The following is a 22,513-nucleotide window of genomic DNA, read 5'->3' as shown; positions in this document are numbered from 1 at the left end:
GAAAGCGCCATTGAGGCCTTGGGCCCGAGCCCCGTCCCCTTCGCGCTCCATTGTGTCAGTAGGAATCTGACGGGAGGGACTCCAAAGACTTTATGGCCTTTGTTCTGACATCTGAGCGCACTGGACCGCCGTAACCTAGACCTAAATGCCCTATTGCCACATTTGGTGCCAATAAAAATACCAACAGGAATCTTGGATCAGTTGAGAGACTGAGAATAACAGTTATTTATTTAAGTTAGCTATGTAATTTATATATATAAAACATCTAATCATAATTCAGCAAATTTGATCCAAGTTGAAAAATATGCACTATTTACAAAATTATTTCAAAACATGCACTTGGAAGAACTTCTTATTGTCCTTTATAAAGTTGTTCATCAATGTGTCTTTTTTGTGTTTCTTGACCCCTCAAAAAACAGGATTATACAGACCAAAAAAAAATACATCTGATCAATTTTCAGTAGTGAGACTTTGAAAGGCCTTTAGTGGCTGAGAGTGGTTCGAGCTGGTCTAAAGTGAAGGAAGGTGGTACGAGATGGTACTAAATGTGTTCAGAATTGGTCCAAAGTAGGTGAGAAAGGCCTTGACTGGTTTGAAGTTCTCCAATGTGGTCTTGAGTTGTTCAACGTAGTCGAGAGTTTGCTTAGGTTGATGCAGGACAGTTGTTTCAATTAGTCTAAGATTGGTCCCGGATTATCTGAAACTGGTACAACTTTAGACCAATTATGGTCTAAAGTTGTTCCAAGGCAGTTGGAAGTGGTCCACATTTGTGGCGGGTTGGTCCAAGGTGGTCTAGAGTCATCCCAGTCGATCTAAGGTGGCCCAAGGTAATTCAGAGCACAGGTGTCAAAATCAAGGACTGGGGGCCAAACCTGGCCCGCCACATCATTTTATTGGGCCTGCAAAAGCAAATCAATCTTGTGAAATTCCATGATGCTTGCGAAAGTCTGAACCAAAATTTTAAATTGTCCCATATAAACCACAATAACAGTCATTGTACTTAACTTCAGATTTGAAAACTAGTTACCCGTAATTTCCAGTGTATTTGGCGGTGCACCTTATGCTCAGGTGCACCGCCAATGGATGGTGTACTTTAAAACTTTTTCAAATATTTCCAATATAATGTGTAGATAATCTAAATGTTTTCCGAATATAAGCCAGATCACATTATAAGGAGATACTATAGAGGCCCTTCTACGACAGGGGTGCGGGGGTGTAATTGGTGGCTGCTGATAGGATGACTTGTTGCGGCTCAATATTACTTGCCATATAAGGTGCACCGGCGTATAAGGCACAGGGTCATCTTTTCAAGAAAATCAAGGCTTTTGAGTGCGCCTTATACACTGGAAAATACTCTATTCATTAATTTGTTGTGCGTTCTGTATGTCATATGTGGAGGGGTTTAAACACTAATGGCTTCCCCAAATTCAGAACGGCCCCTGGGAGGAAACTAACTGACCAGAACATCCCATTGTCGGATAGTCAAAGTATGCCAAGTTGGTCCAAAGCTATCTGGAGTCTTCTAAGGTTGGTCCAACTTGACTGAAAGTCATCCAATTCCAACTGAGGTGGGCCAAGATGTCCTTAGGGTGGTTAAAGTAGTGCCAGTTTGCTCCCCAGATTGTCGAGGCTTCTATAAACACACCTTGTCTTTTTAAAATAACAATTTCCTGAAATCACAATCAATATCACTTCCTGTCATCCACTTGAGCGGTGAACGTCAGTGTCCCTATCCATGCAGTGTGGGTTTCTATCAGGGATGGCGGTCCTGCGTGGACTCCTTCGAACCGGGGCGTCAGGAGGAGGAGGGTTCCTGGGGTTGGGGCCGAGCGAGGGGTGTGTCCCGCTATAAAGACTCCTCACACCGTGGGGCCTTCTGTTGCTATCTTGTGCCTCTTGGCTTCATTCTTTGTCGTCCTGGTCTTCTTCTTCACACTCACCAGCAGAGTGGGACTCTTAACACCACCGAGACCGGTCACTTGGGTGTTTGTCTGCGCTTTGTGTGTGTTTGACACCTCTGTTGATTCCTTCGGTGGGTGGGAAGTCCACACTTGCCCCGGACCATCATGCTGACCCTGGTGGCGCTGGCGTCTCTCCTCGTCCTGGCTACAGGTAAAGAAAAGAAAAACATGCTCATACATTTACACATTTTGATAATTAACTCATTCACTGCCATTCTGTAATTTATTTGGGAATTGAAAATATGACGTAGAGTGCCATTCCCGAATTTGTCCTGTTTTTGGTTTTTCTTGTGAGGGGTGCCGATAAAGCGCTGGTCAGACCTTTGGCAATGTTTTCCCCTTCTATGGGGGGGGGGGGGCATTTGTCTTTTGTTCATCTTTGTCCTTTGTTACAGCTTCAGCCGTTGTTAAAGCGCTATACAAATAAATATGTATTATATTGTATTTTGTACAGCCGCCTCCATTTCAAGGTCAGATAACTTCACACCTATATAACTATTTTTTTCTGATGAAAGAAAAGTGTTTCTTATGCTGAATTGAATGGTTATGTTGTCCTAAAACTCGATATTCTCTGGGTCCTGCAATTTGAGTGAAAAAAACCCTGCCATTAGAGAGGACACATTTTTGCACATCGTCTGGCAGTGAATGAGTTAAGTATGTGTTTCTAAGTATATGTAGGCAGAATGTTTGCGGGGAGGAAGCCATATTTTGAATGGGGGGAAAAATAAGGGAACATGTGTGTACGTACTGGACAATAGTTACATTGAATTTGGGTGTGTGGGTGATATGTAGAATGAAATGCAAACAATAGTTTGGTTGTTGTGTGCGTTTATGTAAGATGAGTAGAGACGTGAGTTTTTGGATGGAGAGTGGTGATCGTGCGTGTGTGTGTGGTTATGTGGGCACGTATAACACCATATGAGTTGTTTAGTTGGCAAAATTAAATGAAGATGAATGAATAGTGTTATTTTTATTTTTTTAATTGGGGCTTTGTTTGGGATTCATGTTTTTGTTTATAATGTTTAAACCCCATTTTGATAAATGTTGGGCGGAAATATATCTTGTGTGTTCTGGTTCAAAAAGTGCAAAAATTAAATTCCGGCATGTTTTATTAGTCATTCATTGATATTAAGTGTATTAAGTGTTGATGTACATTTATACTCCTTTTTTATTTGTTTGTGAATGCAAACAAATAATGAATACTATCTTTTCTTCCAATTATTTTATTAACTTATTCAATGCCAGACATGCAAAAAGGTGTCCACTCCAGTGACAGGATTTTCACTTGAATTCCAGGACCCACAGAATATTGAGTTTTAGGACTACATAAACATTAAATAAGGTGTTAGAAACCTTGGACTCTCTTTCGATGAGAAGGTTTCTTCAGCCGTCATCTTGGACTCTCTTCTTTCATCAGAAAAAAAATCTTAATTTGTAAATTATATGGGTCTGGAGTTATCTGAGCTTGAAATGGGTGGCTGTAAAAAAGGCAAATGTTGGAAGGCAAAAACATTGTCAGAGGTCTGGCCAGTACTTTATCAGCATCCCCTGCAAGAAAAACCAAAACCCGAACAAATTCGGGGAAGGCGCTCCACGTCATATCTAGAATTAATTTGATATGTCTGTGTTTCATCTGATGATTTTCAATGAAAAAAATGTGGAAAGTGAGAGAAAAACCTTATTGTAGTCTGTTGTGCGCAATCAGCATTTTCCTTACAAATTATAATCCGTGTTTCAGACATGGTTTTTATGTCGCTATTTGTGTTTATATGATAATCGCGTGTTCAAATGCGATGCATGCCTCCTCCCACTCGTTTACATGACAGACACGTTGATACCACCGATCGCTCCGCAGCATCTCCTTCTTAACGACCACTAAGCGGCTTAGCGGACGATTAATTGACTCAACTTTAATGAACTCCACTATCGGCGTCATTAATTGACACGTTGCTATCCTTTCCCATCCTGTAAGACTCGCCACAAAAGCATCAGTATTCCCCCCTTTTTTGCCGCACATTATTAACATGTTACTTCATGCGCTCGGATTTTTTGACAGAGTCATATTTTCCCGGTTGGTGCAATATTGATTTTGTGCCTGAGAGGCAATTAGCATCAATCATTCAGGCACTACCAGTGACACATTCAATAATTCTCTTTACATTCTGCTTTAATTGGGATGATCATCTATATGTTCACTCTATCCAATATTTCCATTTTTTGGATGCCCTACATCCTCCTTGATGGGTCTTTTTTTCTTTTTTGGCTGAGATACTGCAAACTAGTTCAGGAAATTGTTTCTGTTGACCAAACACTCCTAAACCTTTCAACAATAATAACAACTAATAACTAACTAACAATAATAACAACTATTTTCATAAATGTGGCACACCACATTTATTATCAGGCGCATATGAATAGATGCTACATTAATTGTACCAGCACATTTTTTAGTTAGCTGACGAAGCTTTTTTGATGATGAGCGAAACATCCAACACCTTCAAAGGAGTGCAGATGACTGCTGAAGAAACCTTTTCATGGTTACAATAATGGTTGCCGCTGCATTTTATGTCCACTAGATGGAGTTATGCAAAACAGCACAACACAATACGGCTTTATATCGAGCATTCACAACCGCTGCAGTTACAATACAATACATATTGATTTATAGCGCTTTAACAACAGATGAAGCTGAAACAAAGCGCTTAGCATGGACAACATTTGTAACAAAGCACTTTACAAAATATTTAAAATACTTCATCCAAGAGAAAGTGTCACCCACAGAAAAACTTATCTTGTGACAGTAAAGTGAGGCTGAGGGTTTTAAAATGCGCTTATAAATGAAATGTATTATTATTATTAATGCTGTTAAGTGCACCTTATAGTGCAGAAAATATAGTACAACAGCCCCTTCGCGCCCAAACAGGGTTACAAAGAAAACACACAATAATTAAATGTAGACAAAATTGTATTTACTCTTAACTCATTCACTGCCAGATGTGCAAAAATGTGTCCACTCCAGTGCCAGGGTTTTTGTCATTGTCACTCGAATTCCAGGACCCACTGAATATTGAGTTTTAGGACTACATACACATTTAATGCAGCGTAGGAAATCTTCGTCTCTCTTCTTTCATCAGGAAAAAAACAAGTTATTTCCTAAATTATACGGGTCTGGAGTTATATGAGTTTGAAATGAGGGTGGCTGTCCAAAATACAATGCAATACATACATATTTATTTATACCCCATTACGCTTTAACAACAGCTGAAGCTGGAACAAAGCACTAACATGGAAAAAAGGGAAATGCTGCCCCCTTGTAGAAGGGGAAAAACATTGCCAGAGGCCATGGCCAGCCCTTTATCGGCACCCAAACAAGAAAAAAAAACAAAACCCAAACAAATTCGGAAATGGCGTTGTACATCATATTGTCAATTCCCGAATACATTCACAAATGGCAGTGAATGAGTTTAAATACAAAGTAGTTATCTCATCCTGCATATTCATAGAAAAGGTCTTGGTACACCTAGTTGCTGGAACTAAAAACCCCACAGTGTAGGGGAACACTCATGAAACTTCCAGAGGGGTATCTGTAGTTCTGATCATATCTGACCGAGTGACAAGGATGTTTCAGTTATAGAAAGTACATGTGGCAAAATTTATCAGAATCACTGGAATTATTCGGGTGAATTCTCTGCAGCACTGGAACATATCAGCCTGAAAACCTTCAGTTCTAGAAAATAGCTGATAACAGCTGATCTCTGCAACTTCCCTCTGTGCAGTGCCCGAACCGTCCCAGGCCATTGTGATTTACACAGGCTGGGAACGTCACGCCCTGGTGGGTACCGAGGTGCGACTCTCCTGCTCTTTCTTCTCCTGGCGCTGGACCTCCGAGGACGTCACCTTCTCCTGGACGTACAGGCCCGATGGCGCCAAGACCAGCATCTCTGTAAATACAAACAAACACACTCACACACATTCCTGTTTCAAAGGTTTTGTGAGGTCCGGATAACTCCAGATAAGGAGTGAGGACCCTCACCCCTGTAGTGAATTTGGTTAAAATATTGTTTTACTTTTTCTGGTATGAACTTTTTCCTCTCATTAACCACGCACACACATACATAAACACACACAGTGAAAAAAAGTGTGTGTGTATCCAAGTGAAATGAAAATACATCCCAAAAAAATCATTTTGGGTGAATTTGTGAGGACCTCTCTGAAACTTTAACAGGTGCATATATGGACCCTGTTGAATGAAAAAACTTGTGAGGACCGGCCAAAAGGTCCTCACTTGTAAAAAAAAAGTCCCCACTACGTATGGTATAAAATGTTAGTGGTCCTCACAAGACTAGTCACACACACACACACACACACACACACACACACACACACACACACACACACACACACACACACACACACACACACACACACACAGACAGTCGCCTGGTCAGCACACCCACCTCACAGTGCAATGGCGCTGGGTTCAATACCAGTTCTGGCCTTAGTGCTTGAAGTTCGCATGTTGTCCCCGTGCGTGCGTGGGTTTTCCCCCGGGGACTCCGGTTTCCTCCCAGATTAAAAATAACATGCCTGGCAGGCTGATGGGACAATGTAAATTGTCCTTAGATGTGTGTGTGTGTGTGTGCGTGTGAGAATGATTGGTCTTTGTGTGTCTTTGTGTGACCTGCAATTGGCTGGCAACCAACCAGGGTGAAACCCGCTTTAGGTTCCAAGACAGCTGGGATGGGCTCCGGCACGCCACGAACGTTGTGAGGATAAATCGCATCAGAAAATGGATGGCTGGATAGAACAGGCGTTCAGTGAAGAGAGGACTGGCTCATCAGTTAAAAGTTGAAAGTGTCTCGTGTTAATTCATATTACCGTCTTTGCACCAGGCATACAAGTGCTTGGAGTCATTTTTTTTTCTTTTTCATTTTGCCATCACCCAGTTATCGGGCCGCATGGTCCTCTCCCGTCGCTTCTCTAATCTCGGCTTTCATCTTCCCTCCATCCTGTCCACCTCCGCCTCCTCTTTTCTTATTATCTCGCCCGCCTTCCGTACCTGTCCCGGCGTGGCCCCGTTCACGTTTGTTCTCTTGTTGGTGGAAATTGAGGCCACTCCTTCATACAGTATTTCCTAATACAGTGAGACCTTAGCTTACAAACTTAATTGGTTCCCAGACAGAGTGTGTAAGGCGAAAAGTGTGTATCTCAAAAAATAATTTCGTGTAGGAAACCATTGAAATGACAATAATCCGTTCCCAGGTCCCCATAAAACATAATTTTCTACTTACTAATTTTCTAAGCCTTAAAAATACACAAAATATACATTATTTTATGTATAATAAATGTGCTATGGTATTATAATTAAAGAAATAAACTGTATTGTATAATAAAGTCGTTTTATTTACCTTTGTGATGGTCATTGATGGCTTGATAGAATGGAGTGGCCGGTTTCATCAGCATTACACTTGAGGAGGAACGTAACCTTCTTTCACCATCTTGTGGAATGATCCCTTGTAGGTGCTTTCGCTGTGATAATTTTATCTAGTTCCTCTTCAATTGTGTTCTGTTTAGCTGGGTTGATAGCTTTTTGCATCAAGTGTACAGATGGCTTGTGCGGGTTGTTTGTGGAGCCTGTTTGATGGGATATTTTAACCTTGCAGTCTACACTCTGCTTTTGAACTATCAAAGTTGAAACTCACTGTCGTCTGCCTGCCTCTTTAATTTTTAAACCACCTCCCCTCACTGCTGCGTTCTTGACCAATCACGTGGCTTTAACCGAAGACTGGGGGCGGGGAATCGAGGACAAAAACTGTCGGCTGCCATTCTGTTGTTAGAACGGGCTCGTTTGCGAACGACACATCACTCATTGACGCAGCTCCGTGTACGAAAAAAGTTCGTATGCCAAGGTAAAATTTTCATGAATTTACCGAGAAGTTCGTAAGGGCTTCGTAAACCGAGGTATCACTGTATTTAGATTTCATCGGCCGGGCACTTTCATTGCTTCATATTGGCACTTTTGTAATCGTTTTGACCATTTTTCAATACATTTTCCTGATAATTACCAGATTATATTATGAGACAAATTCTAACACTTAAAGGACAACCGACGTCTCCGGACAAGTTGTGTCCATAATTTGTAAAATGGCTTCAAATGACTTCTACTGGGCATATTTTAATAAGATTCACCGCATATAGCTATATTTTACATTTTAAGACTCACGCTGAACATTCAGGAAGTCTTGTTTTTGAGTTGGTGACGAGTCCTCACGTGACGTCAGAAAAGGACCGCCTCCTGACCGTAAAAAAGACGCATTGTAGCGTCTTTCCATCACGTCAATGTATTTTGCTGTACTATTTTTTTTTGAATCCCTTGTGTTACATCCAAAAGTCGCCAGCAGAGGGAGTCCAAGCTCCATGCAAGGAATGTATCAGCCCGTGGAAACGGGCTGATTCATTCCTCACAGGAGCTGGTCGCCATTTTTCTGCCTCTTTTGTGGGACGTTACATTGCAGTCCCGATGCCTCAAAATGACACGGAAGGACTTCTTTAATCGATGGCAAACATGTACGCTTTCCTCTTCAAAACTATTTGAATCCTATTCATAGCTGGATGTGTGACAAGAAAGCATATTCTCCAAATCTGAAGCCATTGTTTGGATTCTCCAGCAATGCAAGACGTCTTGGCGTGACGTCACGAACTGAGGGCGGGACTTTCTGAAAATGGTCAATTCGCAGCTCAATTTTTTGCAGATTTTGGACACATTAAGTAATTTTTATTGGTGTTTTGAATTTGACTAACAATATCATACTGTGTGTTTTGGGTATTTTAGATGCTATAAAACGTTTTTCTGTTGTCAGTTAAAAAACAAAAAAGTGACGTTGGTTGCCCTTTAAAAGACATTAGATTTGTGGGTCTTTTTTTATTTTCAGTCTGCTGTAAAGTTAACTCCTGCTGAAGGACAAGGTATTGTGAAATATTTGAATGGTCTAAAAGTGACAATATCGTTCGAGTCATTCACTCAAGTATATTTCAAAGCAAGTTTGTACACAAACTTTTTCAATTAATTTGAAGCATTTTTTTCATTCTGATTTTTTTCAAGCTTTGACAAAGAAAAGCAATTTAGTACCATTCCATCTAAAGCTAATAATAAAATGTTTTTTTTAACTCATTCACTGCCATTCCTGAATTAATTCGTCAATTGAAAAGCATGAAAGGAGCGCCATTCCCGAATTTGTTTGGGTTTTGATTTTTCTTGCGGGAAGGGGTGCGTTTCAAGGTTCAGTCAGACCTCGGGCAATGTTTTTCCCTCCCACGAGGGTGCAGCATTGGCCTTTTGTACAACCGCCCCCACTTTAATAATAATACATTTCATTTATAAGCGCCTTTCAAACTCACAAGGACACTTTACAGTCACAGGATATTTTTTTCTGCGGGTGAACAGCGGCAGCCACACGTGGCAGCGTTCACTCAATCCGGAAGTACCATAAAGTAAACAAAAAAACTTTAAATGCAGATAACTCTACAACCAAGTAAGCTCAAAATAGACATTTTTTTTTCTAATGAAAGAAGAGAGTCTAAGGTTTCTTAAGCTGCATTGAATGTTTACGTCGTCCTAAAACTCAATATTCTGTGGGTCCTGGAATTCAAGCGACAATGACAAAAACCCTGGCACTGGAGTGGACAGTTTTGCACGTCTGGCAGTGAATGACTTCATGAAATTAAAATATTTATGGACAAATATTCCTTTAAAAGTTATATAACTGGATAAATTCATTGATTTTTAATTATAAAAAAAATTGTTAAGCTCGTGATGGTCACTAAATGCCGTGATGTTTTTAGATCTTCCACTACACAGGAGGGATGGCCTATGTGGACAACAAGGGTCCCTTCAAAGATCGGCTGGAGTTTGTGGGGGACCCGGGCCGACGCGACGGCTCCATCTTGCTCAAGAACTTGGAGTTCAGCGACAACGGGACCTTCACCTGCGATGCCAAGAACCCACCCGACATTGTCGGACGACCTTCCAGCGTGCGCCTGCTCGTCTTTGAAACTGGTTAGACGCACACGCCCGCCCATGCTAGCTAACTACCGCGAGTAGCTTCCATTGTGATTCTAGTATATGCTTTGATAAAAGTACTAGTGCGATACTAGTGCAGCGTGTTCTACCGGAAACAAATTCCTTGTGTGTTCTACATACTTGGCAATAAAGATGATTCTGATTCTGATTCTGATTCTGAAGTGCTCGAAATTATTTTTATGCGTTTTATTTTCAGTTTCCATGCAGTGAGCACAAGTAGAGGTGGCGAAGGCCAAATAAAAAGCTTATGATGAATTGTATCCTAAACTGGACAACAAGGAAGGAGAGACTGATCATTACCGGTTGGAGAGACAGAGATGGTAAGGATTTGCAGCAGGTTTAGGTGATTAAGGATGGAGATGGCAATGTATTAACCGGTGCCAGTTGTGTGATGACAAGATGGAAAGAGTACTTTGAAGAATTAGTGAATGAGGAGAATGGGAAAGAACACAGAGTCGACGTGACTGTTGTGGACCAGGACGTAGCAATAATTAGCAAGGATTAAGTGAGGAGGGCACTGAAGAGGATGTAGCGTGGAAGCGAAGAACTGTGCTATTGGAATATAAGTGTGTTAATGAGAGGGATCCAAGTACAAGAGTGATGCTACAAGGAGAACAGATAAAGAAGGTGGAGGATTTTAAGTACTTGGGGTCAACTGTCCAGAGCAATGGAGAGTGTGGAAAAGAGGTGAAGAAGCGTGTCCAGGTAGGCTGGAGCGGCTGGAGAAAAATGTCAGGTGTGATGTGCGATAGAAGGCTTTCAGCTAGGATGAAAGGAAAAGTGTATAAAACAGTGGTGAGGCCAGCCATGATGTTTGGACTGGAGACAGTGCCACTGAAGAAAAGACAGGAAGCAGAGCTGGAGGTAGCAGAGCTGAAGATGTTGAGGTTTTGGAGGCTTTGGAGAAAAAGTCAGAGAGGCCAGACAGAGATGGTTTGGACATGTCCACAGGAGAGAGACCGACCATATCGGGAGAAGGATGCTGAGCCTTGAACTGTCAGGCAGGAGAACGACAGGAAGACCGAAGAGGAGGTTTATGGATGTTGTCAAAGAGGACATGAAGGTAGCTGGTGTGAGAGAAGAGGAAGGAAAAAGCCCAAAAGGAAAAGAAGAACACAGTTTCTTGGCGGTCCTTCCAACCCAAAACGTTTCATTGAAGAGGACCCAAATTTGAAATTTACAGGACGGACACGCTGACCATGCCCGCAACGTGCTGTCATTATTGATCCATGAAGCGGCACATGAATAATGCAAGAATTCTCTCATTGGAAATCATTGGACTTATCCTTGAGATGATTATCATTTGCCGATGTCGCCCACTTTTTCGCTTCTACGGCGAAACTTTATCACTCTCGTGTCACCTTTTTTTTTTTTTTTTTTTTTACCACCACATTTTTTTCACACATATTTGGCTCGTGGCTTTATCGTCACTTTTTTCCGACACCTTTTTACTGGAATTTATTTGGTGTTATGACATTCATGACTTTTTACTTTTGCTTTTTTGCAGTTATTTATTGGGACTTTTTATGGTCAGGTTTTCTGCTGCCACTTATTTAACTCTTTCAGGGACAGACAGTGAGTGGTTACTGCAGTGAAAGATGCAACATTTTTGCAGTCGCTTGTTATTTTTCAACACCTAAAGTTTGAGCATCACTTTTTGCCTGCACTTTTTTAACTGTTACATTTTTTCCAACAGATTTTTATGGTCTTTTTTATGCAAATTCTTTACACAATATCTCTATCTCTATTGTTGCTATTTTTTTTCAATAAATGACACTCGTCACTTTTTTCACGGAAACCTTTTTCATCTACTTTCAAGTTTCTCTAATAATAATAATATTATTAATTTTTTTATCTATTAATTTGATGAATAATTATATTATTAACCACATTTTCCAAATAATTATAGCACATTTTACTTTCAATTGTTCTCAACATTTAATGTTTGTTACTTTCACGACTGTCACTTTAATAATTTTTTGTACTGTTACTTCATTGCCATCAATTTCACAACCACTTTTTATTTATTTTCTTTAGCCATCGTCTGATTTTACTTAGATTTTCTTCAGACACTGACAAAGCAGCACTTTTTGACATTCCTTTTCTGTAGACCTTTTCTTTTTAATCGTCATCTTTCACAATGCAATGCAATACATCCTGATTTATATAGCACTTTCATAACAGCTGCAGCTGCAACAAAGTGCTTCACATAATAGTCAGCACAAAGCAAAATAATAAACACAACAGGAACATAAAAACATGGATAGTTGTGCAATCTAACAGCTTTCCCCATGTACTCTATAACAGTGGTCCCCAACCTTTTTTGCGTCACGGACCGGTTTAATGTCAGAATATATTTTCACGGACCGGCGGATAAATACAACGAAATAAAATGATACGACAGGCATGGAAACTGTTTTTTTCTTTATTTTAAATATAATAATAAACCTGAATCCATTGTGTATTTTCATCATGTTTCAAAATAAAACATAGACTCAGATAATAAATAAAATGGAAATTATTTAAATTATTTATTCTTTTTGGGCGGCCCGGTACCAAATGACCCATGGACCGGTACCGGTCCACGGCCCGGGGGTTGGGGACCTCTGCTCTATAATATTCGAGTACAAGAAAGACACTTTTTTTACGTGAAGCAGTTCTAGATGAAAGAGGAGAGGATGAAAGACTCCTTTTCATCAGTGGCTCACAGATATCATGGTGGAATGAGCACCTTAATGTATTTTTTTTTCTTACCATAATTTATTTTTTGTCACTGTCATTTTTTAACGTCACATTTCTACCATCAATTTACTGTAATTTCTTTGTGATACATATTTTTCCTTCTGTTTTTTTCACCAGAATTTTTTTTACCGATCACTTTTTGTTACTTTTTTGGATCCAAGTTTTTTTTTCCACCATGTTATTCTACTCAGTTTTTATTATTATTATTATTTTTAATGTTTTATTGTATTGTATTTTTTTTTCCTCTGTTGCTCTTTTTGCTGACACTTTTGGTACAGCCACTTTTTCAATTTTATTATTTTTATTCTTTTCTCTAAATCCCCCCTCTGTCCTGCTTTTCATTGCAGTTCCTATCCAGGCAGGCGTGATCACAGGCTCCATCATTGGCGCCGTCCTGGGCCTGCTACTGCTGATCGTGGTCATCTACTACTTGATGCGCTTCCTGGTGGCGCGCCGCGTCTTCAGCCTCAACGTCAGGTCAGTGCAGGGCCCTGAGCGGAGACTGCGACTCCACACCGGTTGCCTCGGGCTCCGCCCCAAGCCTGAACCCCTCCCGGGAACGGACACTTGCATCGCCTAGTGGTCTTACCTCACATCCAGTTGGTCTCGACTGCTCACCTGCCCGATGTTTGGGTACACTGACAAGGAATCTTACTGGCTTTGAGTGGCGTCAAGACATACACAATACGGATTTGCCATTGTGATTAATGATAATGACATTTACCCCCCCCCCATAAACAAACACCAACTTCATTCATAACTACACACTAAATATATTACTATATTCCATGTTATTGCTGATCTATAGTGCGATGAAATCCTTATCGCTAGAGAGAGTGACAAGGGAAAATGTGTTTTGTTTAAAAACAGAAAATACATGTATAGATTAGATTAGATTAGATTAGATTAGATGAGCCTATATTTGTCTCACAGTGGAGAAATTTACATTTCACAGCAGCAAAAAGAAAATAAAGAAGCTGCTGTAAAGGCAGCCACTGTCACTGCACCATCTTGAAGTAAAAAAAAACCAAGTAACAAATAATGTGGCACAACACTAAAGACACAGTCTTCAATCTTTAGCACTTTCTGCACCCTCCTTGTTGTACAAAGCAGTCCTAGAGGAAAGAGGAGAGGATCAAAGTGTCCTTTTCACCAGTGGATCAGGGATGGTAAAATGTGCCCGTCTGCTACAAGCTAAATTTTGAAAGCAAACACGAAGCTGTAGCATCCACTGACGAAAAGAGATTGTCTCACATCTCCTGTCCGGCGTAAATCCACTTCAATTCCAAGGCGCGACAGTTCCTTCTCTCCCTCCACTCCTTTCTTCTCATGGCGGGTTCCTCAAGCCATGCATCCATCCAGCCGCAAACTGTCCAACAGCACCGCCCTTTCCGCTGAAGAAAGCTGGGCTGTGAAATTGCTGTCCATTACAGGCGCAAAAAAAGCATAACCCCCCCAGAGCTGTCCAACGATGACAGTCGAACGGCACCGACATTCCTCCCAATCAAAAACAGTGCTGGCATATTCATGCTGCCGATAAGGCGAAACCGCTCAGCACAGGCTCCTCCTTGATGTCGTGGCCACAAATTCTGAAAAAAAAAATCTGTATTCGGTCCACACGATGCAGCACACAAAGTAACCAAAGAAAACAGACAGCACAAAGACAACAACAAAACCACAGCTCGTTAAGGCACTTGCCGATGGCTGCCTACTCGGGCGCCATCTCGGACTTCTTGTAAAAATAGCACTGAGATAAATGTTTACTTGCCTCTCAGATTATAAAATGTGATTGTTGTGACAGGATAATGAAAACTGTATTGGATTTCTGGCACTGACATTGGTAACAGATTAAAAAAAATGGCTCCCCGCCCGACCCTCATATGATTGCGAAAGCCCCTCAACTGATATGGGTTTGTTGTCCAGAGCCAGAATGGCGTTGTTGTGACCTTGTGAAAATTGGCCCCCACTGCCCTAATACCCTTTGCACCGCCCCCAATGCGTGCTCAAGTGATTTAGCCTGATAACAATCTTCATCTGCGTGTTATCCGTCGGATAATCCGGAGCAAGGGTACAATGACGCCCCGTCCGTCATCTGACTGGTCGACAAGAGCGGCGGCGGGGGCAGCACCGCCATAAAGACATCCTGACTTCTGTTTGTTTTTGTGTTTTGTCCTCCAGTAAACACGGCAAGAAAAAGAAGGAGGGATCACAGCAGAGACAGGCAAGTTCACAAATACATCCTCTTACTCCCACGCTGCCTTTTTCTTCATATGGTGAAAACATTCTGAGGACTAATGGCTGACTCATTCATTTTTTATATTTAGATTTCATTGGCCGGCCAATTTAACTCATTCACTGCCAGACGTGCAAAAAATGTGGGTTTTTGTCATTTTGACTCAAATTGGAGGACCCACAGAATATTGAGTTTTATCACTACATAAATTCAATACAGCGTTAGAAATCTTAGACGTGCTTCTTTCATCAGAAAAAAATGAGTTAATTTTTACATTATATGTGTCTGGAGTTATATGAGCTTCAAATGAGGGCGGCTGTCCAAAATACAATGCAATACATAAATACTGGTTTAGATAGCGCTTTAACAACAGCTGAAGGTGGAACAGAGCACTAACATGGAAAAAAAGTCAAAATGCTGCCCATTGTGGAAAAGAAAGTTAATTCCCAAATTATATTATAAAAAAGAGTTAATTCCTAAATTAGATGGGTCTGGAGTTATATGATCTTGAAATGAGGGCACATGTTCAAAATACAATGCAATCCATACAGATTGGTTTATAAAGCGCTTTAACAACCGCTGGAACAAAGCGCTTACATGGAAAAAAGGGAAATGCGGCCCCCTTGTGGAAAAGAGAAAAACAATGCTTTATCAGCACCAAAGCATGAAAAACCAAAACCCGAACAAATTCGAGAATGGCGCTCTACGTCATATTTTCACTTCCCAAATAAATTCGTGAATGGCAGTGAGTGAGTTAATTGCTCCAAATTGGTGCCTTTCTAACAATGTTGCTGATTTTTTAAATATATTTTCCTGACTATTACCAGATTACAACATGAGATCCATATAATGACTTTCAAACACTTAAAAGACATTCGATTTGTGGGTCTTTTAGTCTGCTGTAAAGTTAACTCCTACTGAAGGATAAAGTATTGTGAAATATTTGAATGGTCTGCCTGTAATTCCGATCTTTTTTCTTATATGACTCATTATGAATATATATATATTTTTTTTGGGGGGGGGGCTATAAATCATTGATCAGAAATGGATTCTTCCAAATATCACAATGGGACAACTCTGAAAATAGTCTTCTTGGCTTTGAATAGTGCAACATTATTGGTGATTTCAGGCACTGGGAGCGTTCCCAAACTGCCACAAGACCAATCTTCGGCCAAAGTCTCTCTTGTTATTATGCTCTACAACTACAGGGGGCACCGAATCACCTCTTTCATTAATTGTCGTCACTCCAAAGACCTCCTGCCCTCACCCTCCACCCCACCCTGGGTCCCACTTTCACCATCTTCTTCTTTTTTCTCTTCTTTTAACTGTCAGATGATTGTCAGGTTGCTCTCCAGTGCCACGGGGCACTGTGCTAGTGTGTGTGTGTGTGTGTGTGTGTGTGTGTGTGTGTGTGTGTGTGTGTGTGTGTGTGTGTGTGTGTGTGTGTGTGTGTGTGTGTGAGGAAGTGCAGGCAAGCCAATGTGGTTGTTGCTTGGTTGCCGTGACGACGCTGTCACGCATGTCAACCTCACTGCTTTTTAAGTTATTTATTCATATATGCAAGCTCGCGCGCACACAGACACACACAAAACGAGCGCCCTGTGGTACTCGATCTATGCCGTTAAACACACACATCTACACACACACACACACACACACACACACTCACACACACATAATCACACGGGCACACAATCTCACTCGTACATGTATGTGTATGTGCACACCAAATAACATATGTGTCAACACATGAACATTTGCCCAATCTCGCGAACACACACACAAACAAATAAGCAAAATGCACACAAACAACCATGCATTTGTGCACAGTCTCCGGCGCACGCGCGCACAAAATACATACATACACGCACACACACACACAGGCACACACCCACACATGTTCACACATTTGCTCTCACATCCAGGGTTGCGGAATGATAATTGCAGCTGGCGCTTTGTATCGATTGGCACTCCACTTTCCTCCCCCTTCCTCCCTCTTCACCTTTGACTCCCTCCGCAGGCCTGGAGGAGCATCTGCCCATGTCCCCCATCCTCATCCCACTCCTCCTTTTTCTCCTTCAGGTCTTGTGATGCACTCGGACAGGAAATCAGTAGCGCTCACTCTTCATCTTCTGTCTCCTTGAGCCTTGCCCCCCCCCCCCCCCCCGCCCTTCCCCACATCTTCCATTTTAGCCTCAGGGGGCGGAACACTCCGGACCGCCGCGGTTTCAGATGCGGCCACATTAACATCCTCCTCTTCTTGTATGTCGGTCTTCTGGATGATGATCAGAGTCCAATTAGAGGTGCTCGGCGGGGGGGGGTTGATTAGAGACCACCGGCGTGCTCGTCAAGCTGATGCTTGTGTTTTAAATTCTCCTTGCCGCCAGCGGTCCGTTCTTTGAAAGTACTCTTGCTGAGAAAGGCGCCATACACGCGCCAATTCCACTTTGTACACGTAGTTTTTATGCCATTTGTCTTGTGTATGTATGTATGTATGTATGTATGTATGTATGTGTGTGTGTGTGTGTGTGTGTGTGTGTGTGTGTGTGTGTGTGTGTGTGTGTGTGTGTGTGCGTGCGTATGCGTTTGCGTTTGTGTATGTGTCTCTGCACGTATGTATGTATGCGTGTGTATCTGTGTATGTATGTATGCATGGATGTACAGTATGTATGTGACTGTGTTAGCTCTCAGTCATACAGGAGTGGTCCATCGATGAAAAGGTTTCTTCAGCCATCATCTGTACGGGTGACACCCTTTTTATCGCAGGGCACACAAAGACATACAACAGTCACTCTCACACTCACTCCTAGGGACAATTAGGAGTGGTCAATATATATATATATATATATATATATAAATTTATTTATATAAAATTATATATATATAATATCCCTAATGTCCAGACATGGCGGCGCCGGACACTGCTATGATAGGTCCCTACTCTCAGGTTGGGGGGAGCAGAGGACCACTCCCTGCGGCCCCAACGATTGTTCCTACATTCCTGCCTAACGACTGGCCTGATTGCCCCACTCCCTCCGGTATCCCCTCGTCGGCATTACGAATGTTGCCTAACCTGTTTTGCCTAAGCAGGCTATTGTATGAACGATCCAAATTGAACCTCACCCCACCAGACCGGTTTAATGAAGGATTTTGTTGTTTTATAAGAATCGCTTCTTTTACCCCCCTTTCAAACCATCTATGTTCTTTCGCTAAGATTTTAACCTCATTGTCGTCAAATGAGTGGTTGCTAGCTTTTAGGTGCAAATGTACTGCCGATTGAGGCCCACTAGTATTATCCCTGCGATGTTGATAAAGTCTTTTTTTGAGAATTTGTCGGTGGGGCCGCAGGGAGTGGTCCTCTGCTCCCCCCAACCTGAGAGTAGGGACCTATCATAGCCGTGTCCGGTGCCGCTATGTCTGGACATTAGGGATATATATAGGGCAGATACTACCGGTAAGACTTTAGTTCGCTGAAGAAGCATCTTGGATAAGAAGCGAAACGTCCGACACCTTCAAAAAGTACAGATGACGGCTGAAGAAACCTTTTCATCGAAAGTATGGATGTGTGTATGTATTTATGTATGTGTGTGGGTATTTATGTGTGTATATATGTGTATGTATGTATGTATGCGTATGTGTCTATGGATGTATGTATGCATGTGTATGTATGTGTGTATGTATATATGTATGTATGTACAGTATGTATGAATGCATGTATGTATGTGTGTGTGTATTTGTGTGTGTATGTATTTATTTATGTGTGTTTGTATGTATGTGTGTATGTATGTATGTATGTATGTATGTATGTATGTATGCACACATGCACGCATACATGCATGCAAGCATGCATGCACGCATGTGTACATACACACACGCATGCATGTATGTGTGCATGCTTGCATGCATGTATGCGTGTATGCATGCTTGTGTGTATGCATGCTTACATGCATGCGTGTGTGTGTCGTGACCATATGGTCTTAAATTGTACAGGTTTATGGAGCCCACCTGTGACAAAGTCCCATCCTAATGCATGGTTACCTCTTTTGTCGCCCCGCCCCTCCAGATCTGGACACCGCCCCCCCTCACTCTCGCCCCCCGTCCTTAAAAGGATGTTTCTCCGTCCCCTGCCTCACCCTCTTTCTCACTTCTTCCACTCTCTTCTCCTTTTTGTTTAAATGGGCTTTCTCTCCCCTTCACCACAGCGCCCCCTGTCCCTCTTCAAGTGCCGCCCCCCCCCCCCCCCAACCAGCACTTCTTTCCCCCTCGCCTTCCCCCTGGCATTCCTTTCCTCCTCGAGTGACTCTCCACCCTTGTTCTGCCCCTCCCCCCTCTATTTCCCCGCTCCCCTACAGGGCCCCGCGCCAGCGTCCGACCCCGCCAAGACGAAGGCCTCGGAAAAGAAGAAGCAGGAGTCCCGCAAGGACCGCAAATAGGATGAGGGGCGGGGCCGGGGCACGCAGTTTGGGCGGCTGCTCTGGCCCAGGGGGGACGGGGGGACGGGTGGCGGAGCGGGTGCGGCTGTAGAGGACACCGCCGGGCGAGTGTTGATGACCATCGAGCTGGAGCTGACCCGTAACAATGCCCAGGAGGGCTTGGGGGGCGGCCCCTCCAAAGCCCCCGGCCTCCTTTCTCGCCTCGCCCAGCAGCTCACCCTCAAATAAGCAGGGGGGAGGCAACAGTGGCGAGGGAGGGGCGCACTGCCTGTCATCAGAAAGTAGCCGTGACCTCGTCCCTGTATTGTTTTGATGCTGCCCGCTTGCTTCTGCCCCCACGCTACAGGGGCACCGCCCTGCTTCCTGCTCCCCTCACCACTTCTTGTCAATGTTTCAATACTCTCTTTTAATCGCTGTCTTCTCTCTCTTTCTCTCTCTCTTCCCCCTCTCACCCTCCATCCTTCTTTTCTTAGATAAAGGTCTGACTCCTCCGTGACGCCTCCGCCTCTCTAGTCAGCATGACGCACCCCACCTTCTCCTTTCCCCTTAGTCGTCATTACATCTCCTTCTTAAAGGCAGTCTATAAGAAGAATAGACACCCCCCATTCCCCCTCTCCCCCCACACTGTCAGTGGTTGTGTCAAATAATTTCCTCACCCGAGTCCCTTTATGCACTCACCAGGCCACGCGTAAATCAAGGGTTTAAGGCGTAACGACGCTCATAACCGCCACCACAGGAGCCCACCAGATGCCCCTCAGGGTGGGCCGCAGCCTCCAGAAATCTTTTTCACCCCCCACCCCACCCCCACACCTTTATGACTCAATCTGGTTGAAATCATGTGACCGAGCCACAGCAAGACCTCAGGGCACCATTGACAGAGATAGCAGTCCTGCTCTTTTTAAGATTAATTCATCTGCATGACGCACTGACAAAAACAATAGGACATTTTCTGTGGATTAAAAACAAATATTGTGGAATATCATTTAAATATAAAAAATAACTGGATTTTGGGGTGGCCACAATGTGCTTGTTTTCATTGATTAAAAAAAGATATTTTAAGAAACATAAGTAATCATTTTAGAGTAGTAAAGATTTAAATAACAAAGATTAAAAAACACATCTAAAATACCTCCAAAATAAAACATCATATTTTATGGGGTGGAAATGCCAGAATAAATTCTAAGGAAAAATCTGACCGGTACCACATTAAATGCATCTTTTCACAATAAACTTCCCAAAGAAAATAAATCCAACGCATCGGACTTTGTGTTGCCGCTGTTTTTTCTCAGTCTGGCCCCACGTCGCCCTCCTCTGGTCCCAGGTGGACCTTAATGGCCTCCATTTCTGCCCGCCCTCCCCAATAACGGCCGCTCATTTTTGTGAACGTGCCAGCGGGTCGTGTCGGGTGGCAGGCCAGCGACTGACAAACACGTATGACGTCACGAGACTGGAGGGCGGGTGGTGGGCGGACAGAAGACAGCACCGTCCTTCATTTTCCCGCACACAAAAATTGTCCACCGTCCCCTGTCACCATCACGTCTTTGGCTTTTTATCTTCTTCCGCTTCCTGTCAGAATAGGACTGGGCACAATCCACTTCGCTCGTTAAGCTTTTCCTTATCGGACGCTCAGCTTCCCTCCTTCCTTCACTTGCCCTTCAAACAACCCCGTCCTCCCTTTGCGCTCCTGGTGCGCCGTACGGTCATCGCCATCCCGCACCTTCTGACCCTCCTACCGTCTTTTGTTCAAATGCCAAGACTTTCGACCTCTGCCCTTCCCCAGACTGGCAAAAGGATGTTGGGTCTGTAAAGCCAAGTCGCATAATGTATATGTTATATGTTATATATTATTATTATTATTATTATTATTATTATTATTATTATTATTATTATTATTATTATTTCCACCAAGAGGTCTCGTTGGCTTTGGCTCGTATGCTTGGGAAGGTGAATACCGAGCCGGGCTTGTTTTTCTTGGGAAGGTTGAATCGCTGCGTCTAAAATGAGTCAAATGGCAAAGTTTGTAAAGCACAGAGAGCTTCTGGTGTTTGCGATGATTTTTTTCTTATTTCACTTTGAATATCAGACAATTTTAGCAAGCTATACGGAAACATTTTGTAAAGGACCAACAGCATTTTTTTATAACTTCGCTTCAATAACTGAAAACGTTTGCGATCTCCAACCTAAAATGGAAATTTCAATCAATAAAGTCAAAAGGGAACTTGAGGAAAGACCCCACAACTGTAAACAAGACACAATGCTAATTATTTTAAAATATTTTAGGAATGTTGTTGTTGTTGTTTTTTTTTTGCTTGGCAGAATTCTCTATCGGACAAATTGGGTCAGTTAGCTTAGCTGCTCGAAGGAGAGGGTAAGTCGGCAAGGACAGGAAGTCTCAGCAGGAATTGCCACGGGTGATGTTTGTGATTATTTTTGTTCAAAACGGAACTGCAGAGAATCGCGTACTGATTTGGAGCCAAACGAGGCTACTTGGTGGAAACACGGTTCTTTGTGTACATCGCGCTAAGTATAAAAACAACAAAGTTAGCTGAAGTCAAGCAACAGAAAGTTTTTGCGATGGCTGCACATCCTTGGCCAAGTCTCGGTTGACTGGTGGTCTTCAAAGGTGCTCCCTTGTTCTCCATAAACCAAACTACGAGCCAAACGACAGATCGGCAGATGTCAAGCTCGGGAATGGCTGAGACTTGAATGTTCCTTTTTGAAAATTTCCGAGCTTTCTGGAATGCTTGTAATCACATTAAAACACCTTGTATGTTTTCTGTGCTGCATTAGGAGCAATGTTAACATTCCCTCATTTGAAATTGACTATCTCAATTTGTTGTTGATGTTTTTTTTTACCTTTATTTAATTTACCACTTGTGTCACTCTAATTGAATGTGTAATATCTTGTAAAAAGAATGTGAAATAAACGTTTAAATCCACCATGTTTGCCGTCCTTCACGACCTAGCTTACGGTACAATTGGCGGGAAAAACGTTAGCTTGTGTAGACTCTGTTTGCACACCAAGTATCTTCCCTAATGATTTTAAACGTTATTGTCACGGTGG

At 42.5% G+C, this 22,513-nt stretch overlaps 1 protein-coding gene across 4 annotated transcripts; it reads left to right on the top strand.

The window, feature by feature from the left end:
- The first annotated feature begins 1,877 nt into the window (after nt 1-1,877).
- On the top strand, nt 1,878-22,388 carry mpz (myelin protein zero). 4 transcript variants are annotated; one of them, XR_016116461.1, is made up of 7 exons: nt 1,878-2,112; nt 5,738-5,904; nt 9,804-10,017; nt 13,131-13,260; nt 14,962-15,004; nt 19,369-19,588; nt 19,923-22,388. XR_016116461.1 is itself a non-coding variant. In XM_089008539.1 (6 exons), exons 1-6 carry the CDS (start codon nt 2,067-2,069, stop codon nt 19,932-19,934), a joined length of 612 nt encoding a protein of 203 aa, XP_088864665.1. In that variant the 5' UTR covers nt 1,878-2,066; the 3' UTR covers nt 19,935-22,388. The 4 variants fall into 4 exon arrangements, 3 of the variants coding, with proteins under 3 accessions (XP_088864665.1, XP_088864663.1, XP_088864664.1); XM_089008539.1 differs by lacking the exon at nt 19,369-19,588; XM_089008537.1 differs by having other exon boundaries at nt 19,369-22,388.
- The last annotated feature ends 125 nt before the right edge of the window (nt 22,389-22,513 follow it).

Source organism: Hippocampus bargibanti, linkage group LG11 (assembly GCF_051943395.1).
Source record: "Hippocampus bargibanti isolate YZ-2025 linkage group LG11, ASM5194339v1, whole genome shotgun sequence".
Lineage (NCBI taxonomy): Eukaryota > Metazoa > Chordata > Actinopteri > Syngnathiformes > Syngnathidae > Hippocampus > Hippocampus bargibanti.
This window is presented reverse-complemented; position numbering and strand designations above follow the sequence as displayed.

Bases quoted from the DNA above. Each gene is read 5' to 3' on its own strand.
- mpz (XM_089008537.1), top strand. From the start codon at position 2,067: ATGCTGACCCTGGTGGCGCTGGCGTCTCTCCTCGTCCTGGCTACAG. The intron at 10,018-13,130 runs GTTAGACGCACA...TTTTCATTGCAG, and splicing joins CCTGCTCGTCTTTGAAACTG to TTCCTATCCAGGCAGGCGTG. The intron at 15,005-19,368 runs GCAAGTTCACAA...GCTCCCCTACAG, and splicing joins AGGGATCACAGCAGAGACAG to GGCCCCGCGCCAGCGTCCGA.